The sequence below is a fragment of the Ascaphus truei genome, chromosome 1 (genome assembly GCF_040206685.1).
Source record: "Ascaphus truei isolate aAscTru1 chromosome 1, aAscTru1.hap1, whole genome shotgun sequence".
Lineage (NCBI taxonomy): Eukaryota > Metazoa > Chordata > Amphibia > Anura > Ascaphidae > Ascaphus > Ascaphus truei.
In genome coordinates, this window is record NC_134483.1 from 489394584 (window position 1) to 489410929 (window position 16346).

Below are 16346 nucleotides of genomic sequence, written 5' to 3' on the forward strand. Positions count from 1 at the left end.
CCCGGGAGAATGGTTGTTCGACAACCAAGTATTCCACAGGTTGGTAGAACCATTGGGGGCAGCCAGAAATAGATCTAATAGCTACTCACCAAAACAGGAAGGTGGTGAATTATTGTGCAAGGCATTTTCATCCCAGCGCAAGTCACACAGATGCCCTCAGTTTCGAGTGACAATTGAATCTGGCATATGTTTCCTCCAATTCCTCTCATTTCAAGGAGAGTGAGGAAGATCAGGAGCGGTCAAGCAGAGGTGATACTGATGGTACCATATTGGCCGAGGAAACCATGGTTTGCCCATCTCATAAACATGGCAATAGACACCCCATGGCATCTACCAAATGTCTAGGGACTGATGCAACAAGGACCAGTATATCACCCAGACCCCAAACAATGGGCCTTGACGACTTGGAGATTGCGTGGAAAACATTGAGAGAAAAAGGATGTCCAGATAGAACAATAAAACCTTGTTGGAAGCAAGAAAAAAAAAATCTACTTCAACGGTGTACTACCGAATTTGATTATGTTTCAAAGACTGGTGTGTGAAACGGAGACAAAAGTTTTTTTTCTCCAAATACTGTGACACTAGTAGAATTTGTACAGGAAGGTTTTGATAGAGGACTCAGCCTCAGTTCATTGAAGGTGCAAGAAGAATCTAGCAACTGAGACACTTATTGTTTTTTTTTGTTTTGTTTTTTTTAAAAAAAGCGGTCAAGACATAAAGACCACAAATCAAGAGTAGAGTGCCGGCATGGGACCTGTCACTGTACTGGATGTTCTCACTATGCACCCTTTCGAACCTATAGATCAAATACCCTTGAAGTTACTGTCATGGAAGGTGGCATTCCTGATAGCTATCACATCAGCCAGGAGAATTACAAGTCTTGTCTTGTAAAGAACCGTTTCTGGTCATCCATCAGGATAAAGCAGTGTTGCGACACGTGTATTATTTTTTTGCCGAAAGTAGTTTCTCCATTTCATATAAACCAAGAAATGGTAATTCCTTCATTTTGCCCAAAACCAGGTAACCAGAAGGCAGAGAGATTCCATAAGGCGCTTGAAAGTCTATATTTAGAGGGTGCAGGACATAAGTCATTCCAGAAGGACCAAGGACGGGGCAAGCAGCGTCCAAAGCAACTATATCCAAATGGATTGTGTCACGTATCTTAAAAGCATACGAAACCAAAGGACAGAATCCTCCTTTAAGTTTAAAAGCACTCTCAACGAGAGCCATGGCCACTTCGTGGGCATTCAAGACACAGGCATCACCAGGACAATTCTGCAAAGCGGCAGTGTGGTCTTCATTTAACACATTTATGAAGTATTACAGATTGGACATTCAGGCTTCAGGTGACGCAAACTTTGGGCGAAAGGTGTTAGTCTGTAGTAAAATAAAGTGGAAAAATGTAATCAATTAAATGGTTGAAACCAATATTAGCATTTGTGTTTTGTTTTCCCTCCCTAAGTAATACTGATGGTGTATGTCCCTACGGTGCCCACTGCCAGGATGAACAGGAAAAGAGAAAATGGAACCAACTTACCGTAATTTTCTTTTCCTGGAACCATGTCATAGTTACCCACCTATGTATGCCTAATATGTATCAGTTGTATTTTTCAGCTATGGGATAATCCAAAGACTAATCTGCAGGTATTGGGAGGGGCCTTAAAGGCCTACCTGCAAGAATTCAATTTCCTGTCCTACTAAGCTGAGGATGGAGTTAACCCCTACGGTGCCCACTGCCATGGTTCCAGGAAAATAAAATTACGATAAGTTGGTTAAATTTTCTCTTTTCCTTCTTTGCATTCTCCATTTTGACTGGAAAATGCAGGCTGCTTTATCATGGCAATAGAGCTGACAAGCTTTCTTTCCTCTAGAGGCAGCCTGTATAACGTCCGTTGCTGAGCGTCTGCACAGGTCATTTTTCTCTCTCAAACCTTCCTTGAATAAGAGCTCTGTAGTATATCTTTAGAGTGTTAGAACATTTGTCTTTCAGAGTTGGCTCTGATCTGAGAGCGTTCCAACTGAAGACACAGGGATTTGCTCTTTTTTTGTTGAAAGGCGCCCTCTGCTTCTTTCAGTGCTAACTGTACTTCAAACTTTTCTTGTTGGATTTGATTCTTCACCTTTTTTTTCTTAGTAAAGCTTTTTCCTTTCTTTGATTGACTTGATCAGTTAGATATGAAACCTCGTGTCTGGTTTCTGTTCTCTATTTTTAGTCTCTTTAACATTCAGGACCTTTCGGTAGTCATCCTTTCATTTACATACCTCTATGCTGAGACTTTGGATTTCCTGCTGCGAGACTTCTAGCTCTGTGTTGAGAGCGTGAAGCTCTTTCTGAGCTCTGTACCGAGACCATTGACCTACTGGCGAGATACATCTAGCTCTATACTGAGACTGTTGACCTCCTAGCGAGAGACATCCAATTCTATGCTGAGCGTGTGAACCTCCTCTCTCTGAGAGATCTCTAGCTCTATACTGAGTCTTCTTCCGAGAGACTTTCAACTCTGCTGGAGCCTCCTCATAATTCTGCTTCCAGTCAGCAATAACTTTGTCAGAGTAGCTCTGTGTCTTGGCCATGGCAGGATTACTAGCGTTTGCCGTCTCCAGAGCCATCAGTTGAGCCAGCCTTTCATCCTGGGCTGTCTGCTGCTGGGTTTGGAGCTGGACTTCTTGATGCAGAAGGTGCCATTTTACTTGACTTGCTCGCTATTAAGCCTGGCCTGCTCATCCGGAAACTTTTTACAATTGTGTTCCTGGTCAGTTGCAGTGTATTTTCAGGGCTAGTCAAGGGATCGTCCCTTATTTGTCCTGGCTCTGCTTCCCTAGTACTGTTTGTTGACGGTTTCTCACTGTCAGACCTGGATAGACACTTCGGGGAACATGACTTCTGCCTTGGGCCCTATGGCGATTCCGCAATTTCTGGGACGAATCCGCCAGTTAATTTAGGCTATAGGTAATCTCGCCTCCTTTCTGATGTCGCAGGGTCCATCTACCAACGTGTCTGTAACTTCCACGGTAAGCTCAGAACCTCTCTCTTCCTCTCTACTTTGGAAGATTCTGGGCAATCATGGATACTGAGGTTCCCTTCTTTGCTTGAAACTTCTGCAGTTACCCTGCACCCACCATGCTTTTCTTGTCGTTGCAGTATGATGCGGAAATATTTGACATTCCCTTGCTGCCAGCGTTCATATTAAAGGAAATAAGTGTGCCTAGGGTTCAGGCAAACCCAACATCCTACGGTGTTCCGCTGGTGCGTCTCGTTTCTGGGAGCACATAAGAGACATCATCAATAGGCTTGAAGGAACACTCTTTCTTGTGTCTGGGTTCATTACAAACAAAACACATTTCAGCCTCCATTCTGGCACTTTCAGGTGTATTCTTCACACTCACCTCGTGAGGCGCTGTTGCATCAATATTGTCTGTATATGCTAGAACACAGGTGGGGCAGACTTCACTTGCAGAGTTTTTTGCTCTCGCAGGATGTTTATGTAGACTTTATTTTTTTCTGAGATGCCATTTTAAAGGCGAATGTGTTTTGTGGTTTTTTTTTCCGCACACGTAAGAGGGTAGACTTTGGTCACAAAATCAGTACCTTGCGTGGGTACCAGTCTGTAGCAGTCCCCCCAGTCAGACTGTAACATTTGTAGCTTAATCCAGCACAGTGTAGCTATTCCGGCCTGGATCTATAGCTATAGCCTTTTATTGTGGCCACCTCTGCACATGGTTTTTTTGATATATTTAATTTTTTTTTTGTAATCCTGTTGCTCAAACTGTTGTGTGAAATATTGAAAAACAAAAGCACAAACATTTCCCTGATGGTTTCTGGGGCTACTTTGAAATTCAAGGGTCACCTCTCATCCCAACGTCTGACACCGTATGTAGGAGAAACGAACGTAGGCAGCAGCTTTAGACAAACATAAAACAGGTTTATATCAGCTAAACAAAATTAGAGCAGAAAACAACCCCATGCAGGGGACTGATTAACATTCAGCAGTCTCTATCTGAGGGCTGGAAGGCTAGGCCTCTTACCTCTGTTTGAACTGGTGTCATAAGGTTGGTACCTGTAGGCACCACGCCAGTCCAAGGTCTGGGGTGATTCCCTCTGGCGGGTTCCTGGGACCGGTAATCGTCCCCTGTGATCTCTCTTTCAGCACAGACTCTCCATGTACTAGAGATAACATGCAGTCTGTGCAGCAGGATTTTAAGACTACTTGATGAGCCAGGTGGAGACTGGTCAGTTAACTTCTGCTGAAATTAACCAGCTCCCTGCTGGACTCATCAGCTAAATACAGGTTTTATTTTGTAAGCCACTGTGAAACTTAAAATGTACTTTATGGTGCAAAGTCCCGTTTCAATGCATATTTCAGATTCATGTACACAGTTCAGGTTTAAATGTAAAAGTAACTTTTTCACCAATTATTAATAGTTCTATCGATTTTATTGTACTTTCCAAATATGGTATATGTTGAGATGAAAAAAATTGTGGGTAGTTGAGAAACATAAGAGGTCCAATATTACGAAGCCTGAATATCATCCCCAGTTTAGAACGGGATTGGTTAATTACTAGACATGTGAATAAAGCCCCAGGGTGATTCATGATATTTAGGAGACATTAGAACACTACTCCTTTCACCGGACGAAGGGTGGTGTTGTCCCCCGAAATCTTGGGGTATTTGGTTGTGGCACCTTAGTAAAGGACACAATAAAGAAGAAGATATTTTGAGTAATCCTAAGTGTGGGGTAATTTCCTGAAGCGATTGCCCCTACAAACAATTAATTTGAGAACTGCAAGAGAAAATGCTAAGACGGGGCACTTGGGCAGATGGGCTCGCATCTAAGATGGAAGCAGAATCCCGCGGCCAAGTTGTTCATTAACCAGACCCATTCTTGACACATGACACTTCTGTTCTCCTTTCTCTGCACTGGGTGCCTGTAAAATGGTGAATTTATTTCAAGATTGGCTTGCTACCATTCAAAGCCCGACATGCCCAGGGTCCCAGCGATCTGAAAGAGCTTCTAGTTCCCTACTCTCCCATTCGCTCACTTTGATCTGCAGGTGAAGGACTTCTAACTGTTCCCAGAATCTCTTTGACCTGCTTTTGGGGCCCGAGCTTTTAGCCATGCTGCTCCCACTCTGTAACAAAAGACAGGGCTGCCCAATGCAACATCCAATTGACAAAACATATAAAGTAATAAGTCTAAAGTTTAAATACTTCAATAATAATAACATTTACTTGGTTATTTAGTTAAACCCTTTGGCCAAAGCGTCATAAGCCTGCATACCACGTCAAGGCATAACCAATAATGCAGGTCCTACACTAAACTGTGAACACTTCCTTTTACCTCTGTATGAGGGGAAAGAACCATAGTAGGTCCTGTTCTTTGCAGCAAAGTTATTAAATAACCAAGTAAATATTATTATTATTGAAGTATTTAAACTTTATACTTATTACTTTATATGTTTTGTCGATTGGATATAGCATTGGGCACCCCTATCTTTTGTTGTATACATTTGCCATGCCCAGTAGCACTCTTTTTGACATAAATATATATTCATGATGTGGTGGGTGTGGGAGTTTGAGCTAGCTGGGACTGTGTGTCCCCCACTCTCTGTAACAGTCTGCCCCGTACAGTTCGAGAGGCCTCAAATCTGGAAATCTATAAATACAGACTCAAGCCCTTACTATTTACCCAGGTATTTAATTAATGAACCACAGTCTGTCCAGCATTTAATAGCTACAGTACCGTCCCATCCTGTATTGTATCTTTCCTTCTGTTTGGTCTCTTTTTTTATAAACTTAATGTTTTCTTCTTTTTTCCTTTTTGTAACTGTTGAGCGCTTTCAGTCCCATTGTGAGAAAAGTGCTATATAAATGTTGTTGTTATTATTACTACAACTACAGGCAGTCCTCATTTTACAACGCTTCGTTTTACAACGAATGGCTTATCCAACGCTATGCAATGCATACCTATGTTCATTTTTACAACGCCAAAACGGCTTATCCAACGCTCTTACGACGCTTTGCAACATTGTTTATTTGTATGTGATATTTATATACACACATACACATAAACATCGTTGCAAAGCATCGTAAGAGAATATATATTATATTATACTATATAATATATTATTTATTATGTTGTATTATATATATAATACAGTATATACACTATATAATTTATGTGTGTGCTGCATATCTTATTGCCTGCGTAAAATATTTGGTGTATTTTAGTGTTAAAAATGCCTTCAGGAACGGAACCTTTCATTTAAACAGTGTTCCTATGGGAAAACGTGTTTCACTTTACAACGTTTCGCTATCCAACGGCATTTTGAGTAACGCATTGTGTCGGATAACCGAGGACTGCCTGTACCTAACTACATAATCTGTGAGTGTGCTGAGAAGCGACCATTTATAGCTATGATACTTGAGAATTTCACAATTAAATATGTGTTGGAGAAATAGAAAATGAAGGCAGATAATATACTGGTGACTGGACCCATTAGTGTACAGGCGGTCCTCACTTATCTGACAGAATGCGTCCCGCAAACCGCCGTCAGTTTACGGACCATCTGATTGCCGGTCCATGCTAATCGACGGCGGTGACAGTCGGATAAGCGGGTCCGGCATCGGGTAATCCATCGGACTGCATTACGCGGCGTCGGATAACACATCCGACTGATAGCGGGACGTCGGACACCAAGGACTCACTGTAGTTTTATAACAGCTGTGTCATTCTGTGTCCTCAGTTACTAAGAATGACTATTGCAAAGCAGAGGCTTGGGGATGACGAGGTCGGAGCCCGCCACTTTGCTCCCCACGAGCGTGAAGACCTTGTTCTACAACTGGAGAAAGCAAAGGAACAGGTACGTTTTATGTTGCCACCTAACTGGAGCTTTTTTCTGCACCCAACGCATTTCATGGTGAGCACCTTTATCTTACACAACCAGGACGTGCTCATGTGGAATTTTTTTTTGGGGGGGGGGTGTGGTCGGCTTGCAATTCTTGAAAATGTGCTCAAATGTTTGACATGTGTTCCCTAGTCTCTTTTCCCCCGAGCTTTAGCAATACTGGATGTTCAACTGTGTGCCCTTAATTTAATAATACTATTTTACACTGTTCACTGGTCCAATGAGGAGGGCTAGGGGTCAGCAGGTGGTGGGAGGTGGAGATAATGAGAAGGTAAAAGAACATAGATACGACCCATCTGCTTGATAAAAGGTGTAAGGGGAGAGGTGCTATAATAAAGAAGTTAGGTTGTTGCAGCACCATTGAGGTGGGAGAAGATGATAGCTGAGTGAAGTTGCTGTACTTATATTTATTTATTTATAAAATATTTTACCAGGAAGTAATACATTGAGAGTTACCTCTCGTTTTCAAATATGTCCTGGGCACAGAGTTAAGACAAATAATACATTGTTACAAATACAGTTACATAAATGAACAGGGTAAACATTATATACAAGACATTGCATGCACAGTTAAAGAAAATATATGTTATGTCCGTATGTAACAGTTACAGACCAGGTTAAAATGTGAGACAGCCTTAGATTTGAAAGAACTTAAACTGGTGGTGGATGTGAGAGGCTCTGGTAGGTTGTTCCAGTTTTGGGGTGCACGGTAAGAGGAGGAACGGCCGGATACTTTGTTGAGCCTTGGGACCATGAACAGTCTTTTGGAGTCAGATCTCAGGTGATAGGTGCTGCATGTGGTAGAGGTGAGGAGCTTGTTCAGGTAGCTGGGTAGCTTGCCCATAAAGAATTTAAAGGCAAGACCGGAAAGGTGAACTTTGCGCCTAGACTCTAGTGATGACCAATCTAGTTCTTTGAGCATTTCGCAGTGATGTGTGTTGTAGTTGCATTGGAGAACAAAACGACAAATTGAATTGTAGAGGGTGTCAAGTTTGCTAAGGTGGGTTTGAGGTGCCGAGCCATATACTATGTCTCCATAGTCACATAGGCCATCTCACTTACAGTATTGGTTGACAAAGGAGGGCTCACAGTCTTAAGGGATAGCAGGAAGGCTGCTAGTAGATAAGTCACGGGAATCTCATGAGTTCAGATTGAGACGGGCACCTGAGGGGGAAGGGTTGTTGTATGTATTGTCCTACCTCAAGCTAATAAAACAGCTATTACATATTTTTCACAGAAATGGTCTTGGTGTGTTTGTGGTGTGGCGGGAGAGAGGCGTTATTAAGGAACTATGCATTAAGTGCCTTCTGTCTTTGTCTGACATATACCATTTAACTAGTGCAAAAAAAAAATCCTTCCAGTTTCTTGCCAACATCCTGTCTACAAATTCAGGGGAGTTTTAGATGAAACTTCTGAAAAAATGGATTCATTTCAAATGTGTAAAACTGCTTCAAAACACCTGCCTCCCTGTGTTTGTTGTACAAACTGCGACATTTATTGTGTGATATTGGCATTCTCGTGTCTGTGTGTGTGTGTGTGTATGTATGTATGTATGTATGTATGTATGTATATATATATATATATATATATATATATATATATATATATATATATATATACATACATACATACATACATACATACATACATACATACATACATACATACATACATACATACATACATACATACATACATACATACATACATACACACACACACAGACACGAGTGCCAATATCACACAATAAATAAATAAATCGCGCTATAATGGGGTTAAGAGATAAATAAATATATATAGAGATATATATATATATCTATATATATCTATATATATCTATATATATCTATATATATCTCTATATATATTTATTTATATCTTAACCCCATTATAGCGCGATCTGCTTATAACGCAGTCAGAGCCTGGCTCCCGAATTAGAACATCTAAAAAAAAAAATACAGGCATACCCCAGTTTAAGGACTCACTTAAAGTACACTCGCGAGTAAGGACATATCGCCCAATAGGCAAACGGCAGCTGGCGGATGCGCCTGTCATGTCCTGAACAGCAATACCGGCTCTCTACCTGCACCGAAGCTGTGCACGAGCGGAGAGACTATAGAGCCTGTTACAAATGCGTTAATTACATTAGTTATGCACGTATATGACGATTGCAGTACAGTATATGCATCGATAAGTGGGGAAAAAGCTAGTGCTTCACTTTTTAAGTACATTTTTTTAAAGCTGTATTGCTATCGGAGATACACACACACACACACACACACACACACACACACACACACACACACACACACACACACACACACACACACACACACACTACAAATATATGGTATATAACAGATTTAAACATTGACAACAGTCCTGGCTTTCCTGTTCCCACCCCTCAGCATGCAGGGGTCTACAACTCCCACAGTGGAGACATAAACTGCTCTGATGATTTGGAACTTGCCATGTTTGTCATTGCCAATCCCGTTTTTTTTTTTCACTTAAATATAATTTTTCTGCTGTATTTTTGTTATTAGGGAGATCACACTAAAGTATACTTTGAAGGTGACAATTGTAAGGACACACGCTGTGCTGGCTTCTGTGACTCACTATAGGGAGTCTTTGCACCCCAGTGCTTCCCACGGCTAGTAATAAGGTGTCACTCCATCACCCGAGACTACAACTCACCAGCATACTGTGTGACTGACACACACACACACACACTGTTACCTTCTCCACTTTCTTGGGCCCCTTCACCAGTTTGTGCCGCTTACGCATACTTCCTGCGTCGCACCCCATGTTAACCCCCAAACAAACACCTCCGACACAAAAGACAAACTCCGCTCCCGACAACAACGAGCTTCACGTCATCTAACCTACTGACAACTTCTGCGCGGCCATATTGCTACACCCGAGAGAGTGCGGCCGTGAATAGGTACAGTTATTTAAACATTGTTTTGTGAGGAAATAAAGAGTGAAGTCAATGGAATCTAAAGCTTCGATACCACTGTCATATATTTATACACACACGGAGACAGACACACACACCGCCCCCACTTTTTACCCCCCGCGTTCCTGTTTATAACACAGTCTCATTATGTGGACACCGAGCACCGCGTTATAATGGGGTTCAGCTGTATCTATCTATCTATCTATGTTCTTGCTTTATCTATTGTAACATCACCCCAAGAAGAGATCGGTGTATCTTGAAAGCTCGCACAAAATAAAAGAAATTCATTAGCCTGTTGGCTCACAGAATGCTGCGTTTTCCGCAGATGGTTGTGGGGACTGCAGGACGGGCTTCTGCGGTATGTACCCGACATTTACTCTATGGTACGCAGCGCCTCCATCTGCCGTAAGCTCCAGATGTATGGAGGTGATCTCCTACGGTAGAAACAGTTACCTCTCCGTCTGTGTGGGGAAAACCCATAATTGGCACTGCCTGCTCTTACCAGGACGTGTATGCCAGCGAGAGCAGAATGGTAGCCATGGCGCATATATATATGTGTGTGTGTGTGTGTGTGTGTGTGTGTTTGTGTGTGTGTGTGTGTGTATATTTATTTATTTACACACAAAATACTTGTTTATTTTGCATACCGTATAAGTGTAACACCTATGCGGTAACACACTTTACACACAAACGCAGGAAGAAAACCCCATCTAAAAAATAGTCACTACATTTTGTGCGTGTTGCAGGTGTAAGCTCAGCACTACTTAACAACATATATTAAAGTTGCAAAAAAAGGAAAGCACTTTGTCATGTAAATTGTACGCTAACATTTTTTAATTGTTGCTTTATCATTTGATGTAATGAATAGCTTTCCGAACGTAGGCCTGAGAAGCACAATAATTGATACGACAGAATATACAATACATATTTCATTAGATGTTAGGTGCTTACAGCTAACGAGGGTGGAAATGAAGCAGCCGTCTTGAAATTGCCAAACAAAAGGTAGTTTTATACAAAAAAAATAGTACTGTCTAAGAGGGACTGGGGCCTTAATGGAGCAACATAATACTACATCAATACGATTGCACATAGTCTTTCAAGCCACACGTCTCTACTCCAGATATTCGCAAGCTATTGAGGCATTGCAAATATCTATGAAGTACTATCATGTTGGTTGATATGAATCTGCACTTCTCTAGGACTAATTTGTCTTCTGGAATTCTTCACTAGTGTCAGACACGTTGTTCCTTATTCCCCGGAAATTCTTCTCTCATCCCAGATTGAAACTCTTGAGCATGATCTGCAGGCTGCATTGGATGAACTTCAAGATGTAAAGCAGGAGCGCTCCTTTTACCAGGATAAAGCTGGGAGACTGAACCAAGAACTGAACCATGTCCTTGGAGGTCATGAAAAACGCATCATAGATGTTGACGCTTTGTGCATGGAGAACAGGTTGGTAGTAGCACTAATTTGCAGGCACTACTCTATCCCCGGGCAGTCATGGAATCATGTATCAGTAGCACCAAGTATTGCAAAAGTAATGTATGGACCACACATAGCAGACAGGCTTGTGTTGAGACAGCTAGAAGAAGATAAAACTGCAAGACGAGATGCATATGGTGGCCCATATGTTCGATTTTTTTCGAACATATGTTTGCAGGAGTTAATGTTGTAGAAATGAATGGACTGTTAAGCCATGTATTACTTAATTGCTTTGTGGATGTTCTTCCCATTTTATAATGACTTAACTACCTTCTATTTTGTCACTTCTGTGTTTTTTGTATTATTAAAAATCTTTAAAGGTATAATCAACTACAAAATAAACAATTTTTTTAATTTAACATACATTAACTTTTTAACTTTGGGTTTTTAAAAGTGTATCTTCCCCTTTCTTTTAATGGTCTAGATCGGTGTTTTTCAACAGCGGCTCCTCGGGCATCCCTAAAGGGTTCCCTGCAATTTCCAGGTCATTTGAAAATTGTACCAAATACAGAAGCATTTACAATGCATCTGATTTCACACGCGCTATTAGAGAGGGTTGGGGTTCTTTACAATGCATCTGATCTCAGACGCACTATTAGAGAGGGTTGGGGTTCCTTACAATGCATCTGATGTCAGACGCGCTATTACAGGGGGTTGGAGTTCCTTACAATGCATATGATTTCAGACACGTTATTAGAAAGGGTTGGGGTTCTTTACAATGCATCTGATTTCAGACGCGCTATTAGAGAGGGTTGGGTTTCTTTACAATGCATCTGATCTCAGACGCACTATTAGAGAGGGTTGGGGTTCTTTACAATGCATCTGATCTCAGATGCGCTATTAGAGAGTGTTGGGGTTCCGCAGAATTTTACAATATAATTATAGGGTTCTTTAACCGAAAAAAGGTTGAACACCACTGATCTAGCACATCAAAATATCTGATTTGTATCTTTTATTTTATTTTCTCCTTTAAATGTGCAAGTATTAATGAAGAGACAAGTATATGTATGCTTAGTGAAGACAAAACAATATTATGAGTGTATGGAACAGGTTTATCACTCAGAAGAATGTTGTATTTTAGAGTTGGGAGGAGATTATAACATTTAGCCATTTGAAATTACTAACAGGGTGCTCGGAACAGGTAGAGTTTAATTACAGGCTCTGTCCTGGGACCTCTTCTCTTTTCTCTGTACACACTCTCTCTAGGTGACCTAATAACATCTTTTGGGTTTAATTATCACCTCTATGCTGACGACACACAAATATACTTTTCAACACCCGACCTTACAAACCAAACCGACCTTACCCGGCTGTACAAACCAAAGTTTCTGAATGTCTCTCTGCTATATCATCCTGGATGGCCCTCCGCCGCCTTAAACTCAACATGGCTAAAGCAGAGCTCCTCATACTTCCTCCCAAACCTGGTCCTGCTACCTCCTTCCACATTACTGTTGGAACTACCATCATTCGCCCAGTAGCCCAAGCACGCTGCCTAGGGGTCACACTCGACTCCTCTCTCACATTCGCCCCTCACATTCAAAACATTTCTAAAACCTGTCGCTTTTTCCTCCGCAATATAACAAAGATACGCCCTTTCCTCTGTTGCTCGACTGCTAAAACGCTGACTCAGGCCCTCATTCTCTCCCGTCTTGATTACTGTAACCTCCTGCTGTCCGGCCTTCCTGCCTCTCACCTGCCTCCCCTACAATCTATCCTAAACGCTGCTGCCAGAGTCACGCTACTCTTTCCTAGATCTGTCTCCGCATCTCCCCTCATGAAATCCCTCTCCTGGCTTCCGATCAAATCCCGCATCTCACACTCCATTCTTCTCCTCACTTTTAAAGCTTTACTCTCTTCTGCCCCATCTTACACCTCAGCCCTAATTTCTCGCTATGCACCACCCCGACTCTTGCGTTCTTCTCAAGGATGTCTTCTTTCTACCCCTTTTGTATCTAAAGCCCTCTCCCGCCTTAAACCTTTTCCACTGACTGCCCCACACCTCTGGAATGCCCTTCCCCTCAGTACCCGACTAGCACCCTCTCTATCCACCTTTAAGACTCACCTTAAGACACACTTGCTTAAAGAAGCATATGAATAGCACTGTGGATATTCTGAACACATGATACATAAAGCTTGGCCCCCTGCAGACGCACTTACCAGAACTCCCTCCTACTGTCTCTGTACGTTCTCCCTACCTACCCATTAGACTGTAAGCTCCTCGGGGCAGGGACTCCTCTTCCTTAATGTTACTTTTATGTCTAAAGCACTTATTCCCATGATCTGTTATTTATATTATCTGTTATTTATTTGATTACCACATGTATTACTACTGTGAAGCGCTATGTACATTAATGGCGCTATATAAATAAAGACATACAATACAATACAAAATGTGTAGAAAAGTCTTCTCCGAGGCTTTGGATTGGAGTTGCATTAAGTTTTAAAACTAGCCCTAGCCTAGGGTTAAATTGATACTACCAAAGTTACCTAAAACATGTGAGATCTCACTGTTACACGGTGTTGTGGTGCTCACCTGCAGGTATACAGAAGGCCCTGAGCTTCCGCCGATGTTAGTTGGGGAATCAACAGGACAGGCTTTTGGTGATCCGCAGCTCTCTTCTCCTATGGTACAGCGCCTGCATTCCCACAGGGGCTATCTGGGATAGATACAGTCCCCTGTAGAAAACCTCTTCCATCCCCCCGAAAGACTGCAGCCTCAAGCAGGAGTATAAAATGTGAACTCAGAATTTTTTGAAGTACATGATCCTAGCATGCACGGTCTTGCAGCACACTTTCTCATCTCTTGACCCTGGACTCGACACCCAGGGCTTGAGGCCCCAAAGGTCTATCCCAATCTCCCACACTCCCTGGTGGAGCATGGGGTAGCTGCTCCCACTCCTCTGAAGGAGGGAAGGCCTGGAACCAGGTCCCTGGTCCAGATTGAATAACACACCCCACTCCCAGGAGGGGAGAGGGTAAAACAACAGTCCCACTCCCTTAGAAGGGAGAAGGAAGAATAACTACATTTGGCTGCAGCTCTTTTTTGTTTCCAGGGAAGGGACCCTAGGTCTCAGCCCTGTATGGGCGGTGCCTAGGCCTTAGGCCACCCCCCCTGTCACTCAAGGGAGCTACTTACTGCAGCAGGGTGTAGATTTAACTCTAACACTGCCTGCGCTGGTACAAGGACTTGCGTGTTAGCCAGAGAATTAGTAGCCGAGCGGGTTACCTGGCTACCCATGCATATTTTAAAATCGATGCCTCAAGATATGTCATTATATTGTAGGAATTATGTGTAGCAGTGGGTGAAGTTGCTTGGCACTCATGGGTTAAAGATATGCATTCATGTTTTGCAGTTTAGTTGTGTTAAATGTAGAGATGTTGATTTCACACATTTCTTACATCTGATATGGAAATGTAAGGCTATAATGGCAGGTTAGTTGTTGATGTGGATTAGATATGAAGAAGTTCATATGCTCCCAACATCTAACTTTCTAAGGGCAAGCGTTTCTTTTTGAGGACTGTTGTGTTTAGGTTTTCTGGGTTAGTTAACAGTACTTTAATTATGTAAATGGTACATATTAGTTAGGTCAACCAAGTATTACATAAAAATGCAATGTTAAAACAGTTACAGTTTTGAATCACAAATTAGGATTAGGTTTTTAATTTGTGCCAAATTTGGGGAATATGAGAAGTTTAGGTTTTGTATACAAACGTCATAACAAAACATTTAGAAAGTTTCTTTATTTTAATGTATCGATTACAAAATCAAAATGTTTTGTGTTGCAGTTTTGACATCTATATAATTTTTTTTTTTTTTAGATATTTGATTTAGGAAATGTAATTTGTGCAGGTAATTAAAAATGTGCATGTATTAGATTTTATATAATGATACAGCCAGCACTAAAAGATTCAGTTCTGTCAGATATTTAAGACTTTGAGGCACCATAATTCTTTTCAAGTAGATTTAGATTTGTTTTTACAAAACTCTATTTAATGCAGTGATGTAAAATAGTTCTAACGCATACTGCAGTGCAGCGTAGGAAGAAATAACCTCACGTTACATGAATGACAGGGTTCTGCTGCCCTTTAAAGGTTAGAAACTGCTGCGCATTTCTGTATGGAAGATAGAAAACAGTCTTCTTCAGTACATGTAAAAAACTGCATCAAAGCAGGTTAAGCACCATCGCATAATGCACCATATACAAACAGTGACTGCTTCATATGCATTATGTGCTCTGGTGCGGAGTCTACTTTTGATGCAGCTTTATTATTGAATAAAGATTTGTTTTTTCTATCTTAATAAACGGCTAGTTCTGTGACTTTTTTCTTTTCTTTTCTTATTTAATACTTGATATTACATTTATGTTGGGGAGAGTGATGTGTGTGTGTGTGTGTGTGTGTTTCCTTTGAGGTTAGGAGCTGTTGCCTGTTTGCCACATTGGTAATGTATACCTCTATTACTTGTATGAGACGTGCACCAGTCTACTGCTAAATTTGTACAGAAGTGCTAGTGATTGTTTACTATATATATATTTATATATAATGTCTGTATCTTTTTCATGAACAAGTATATGTCATATATACTGTAATATTTTATACAGTACCAGCATATAAGCCCTCATTTGAAGAGTCCATAAGTTGTGTCTTGGGATAGTACTGCTTAGTAAATATGGCCAATAGCCTCTGTCCTGAAGAATGTGCGTTTTATATATGTAGCTCCTTTACCCCCACCCTAAGTGAGATTTGGTCTGCTACTAGTGTTTTTGGTGTAGAATGGTGCATACCTGTGAGGTAACAGGATGGCTGAGCACTTCCGCGGTGGTGTGGGGAATCATCAGGACAGGATTTACAGGGTACCTTTGTTCATTGGTTGCAGTACCTCCAGTCAGCATGGATCCTCTGGATAGTAGGATGGTTCCGACTGACACTTTTCTTTAGCCCAAGACAGTGAATCACACTGGTATATGGTTCCATGGTATTTATTGCAGTGTTTAGGATCTT

At 41.5% G+C, this 16346-nt stretch overlaps 1 protein-coding gene across 4 annotated transcripts in view; it reads left to right on the forward strand.

The window, feature by feature from the left end:
• The window catches only part of CCDC149 (coiled-coil domain containing 149), a 94071-nt gene that overhangs the window by 36621 nt on the left and 41104 nt on the right, over positions 1-16346 (forward strand). For all 4 annotated transcript variants that reach the window (XM_075568465.1, XM_075568481.1, XM_075568474.1 and 1 more), the window contains exons 5-6: positions 6746-6862; positions 11143-11315. In XM_075568465.1, the coding sequence (XP_075424580.1) occupies positions 6746-6862; positions 11143-11315 (290 nt within the window). The remainder of the gene's footprint in view (positions 1-6745; positions 6863-11142; positions 11316-16346) is intronic.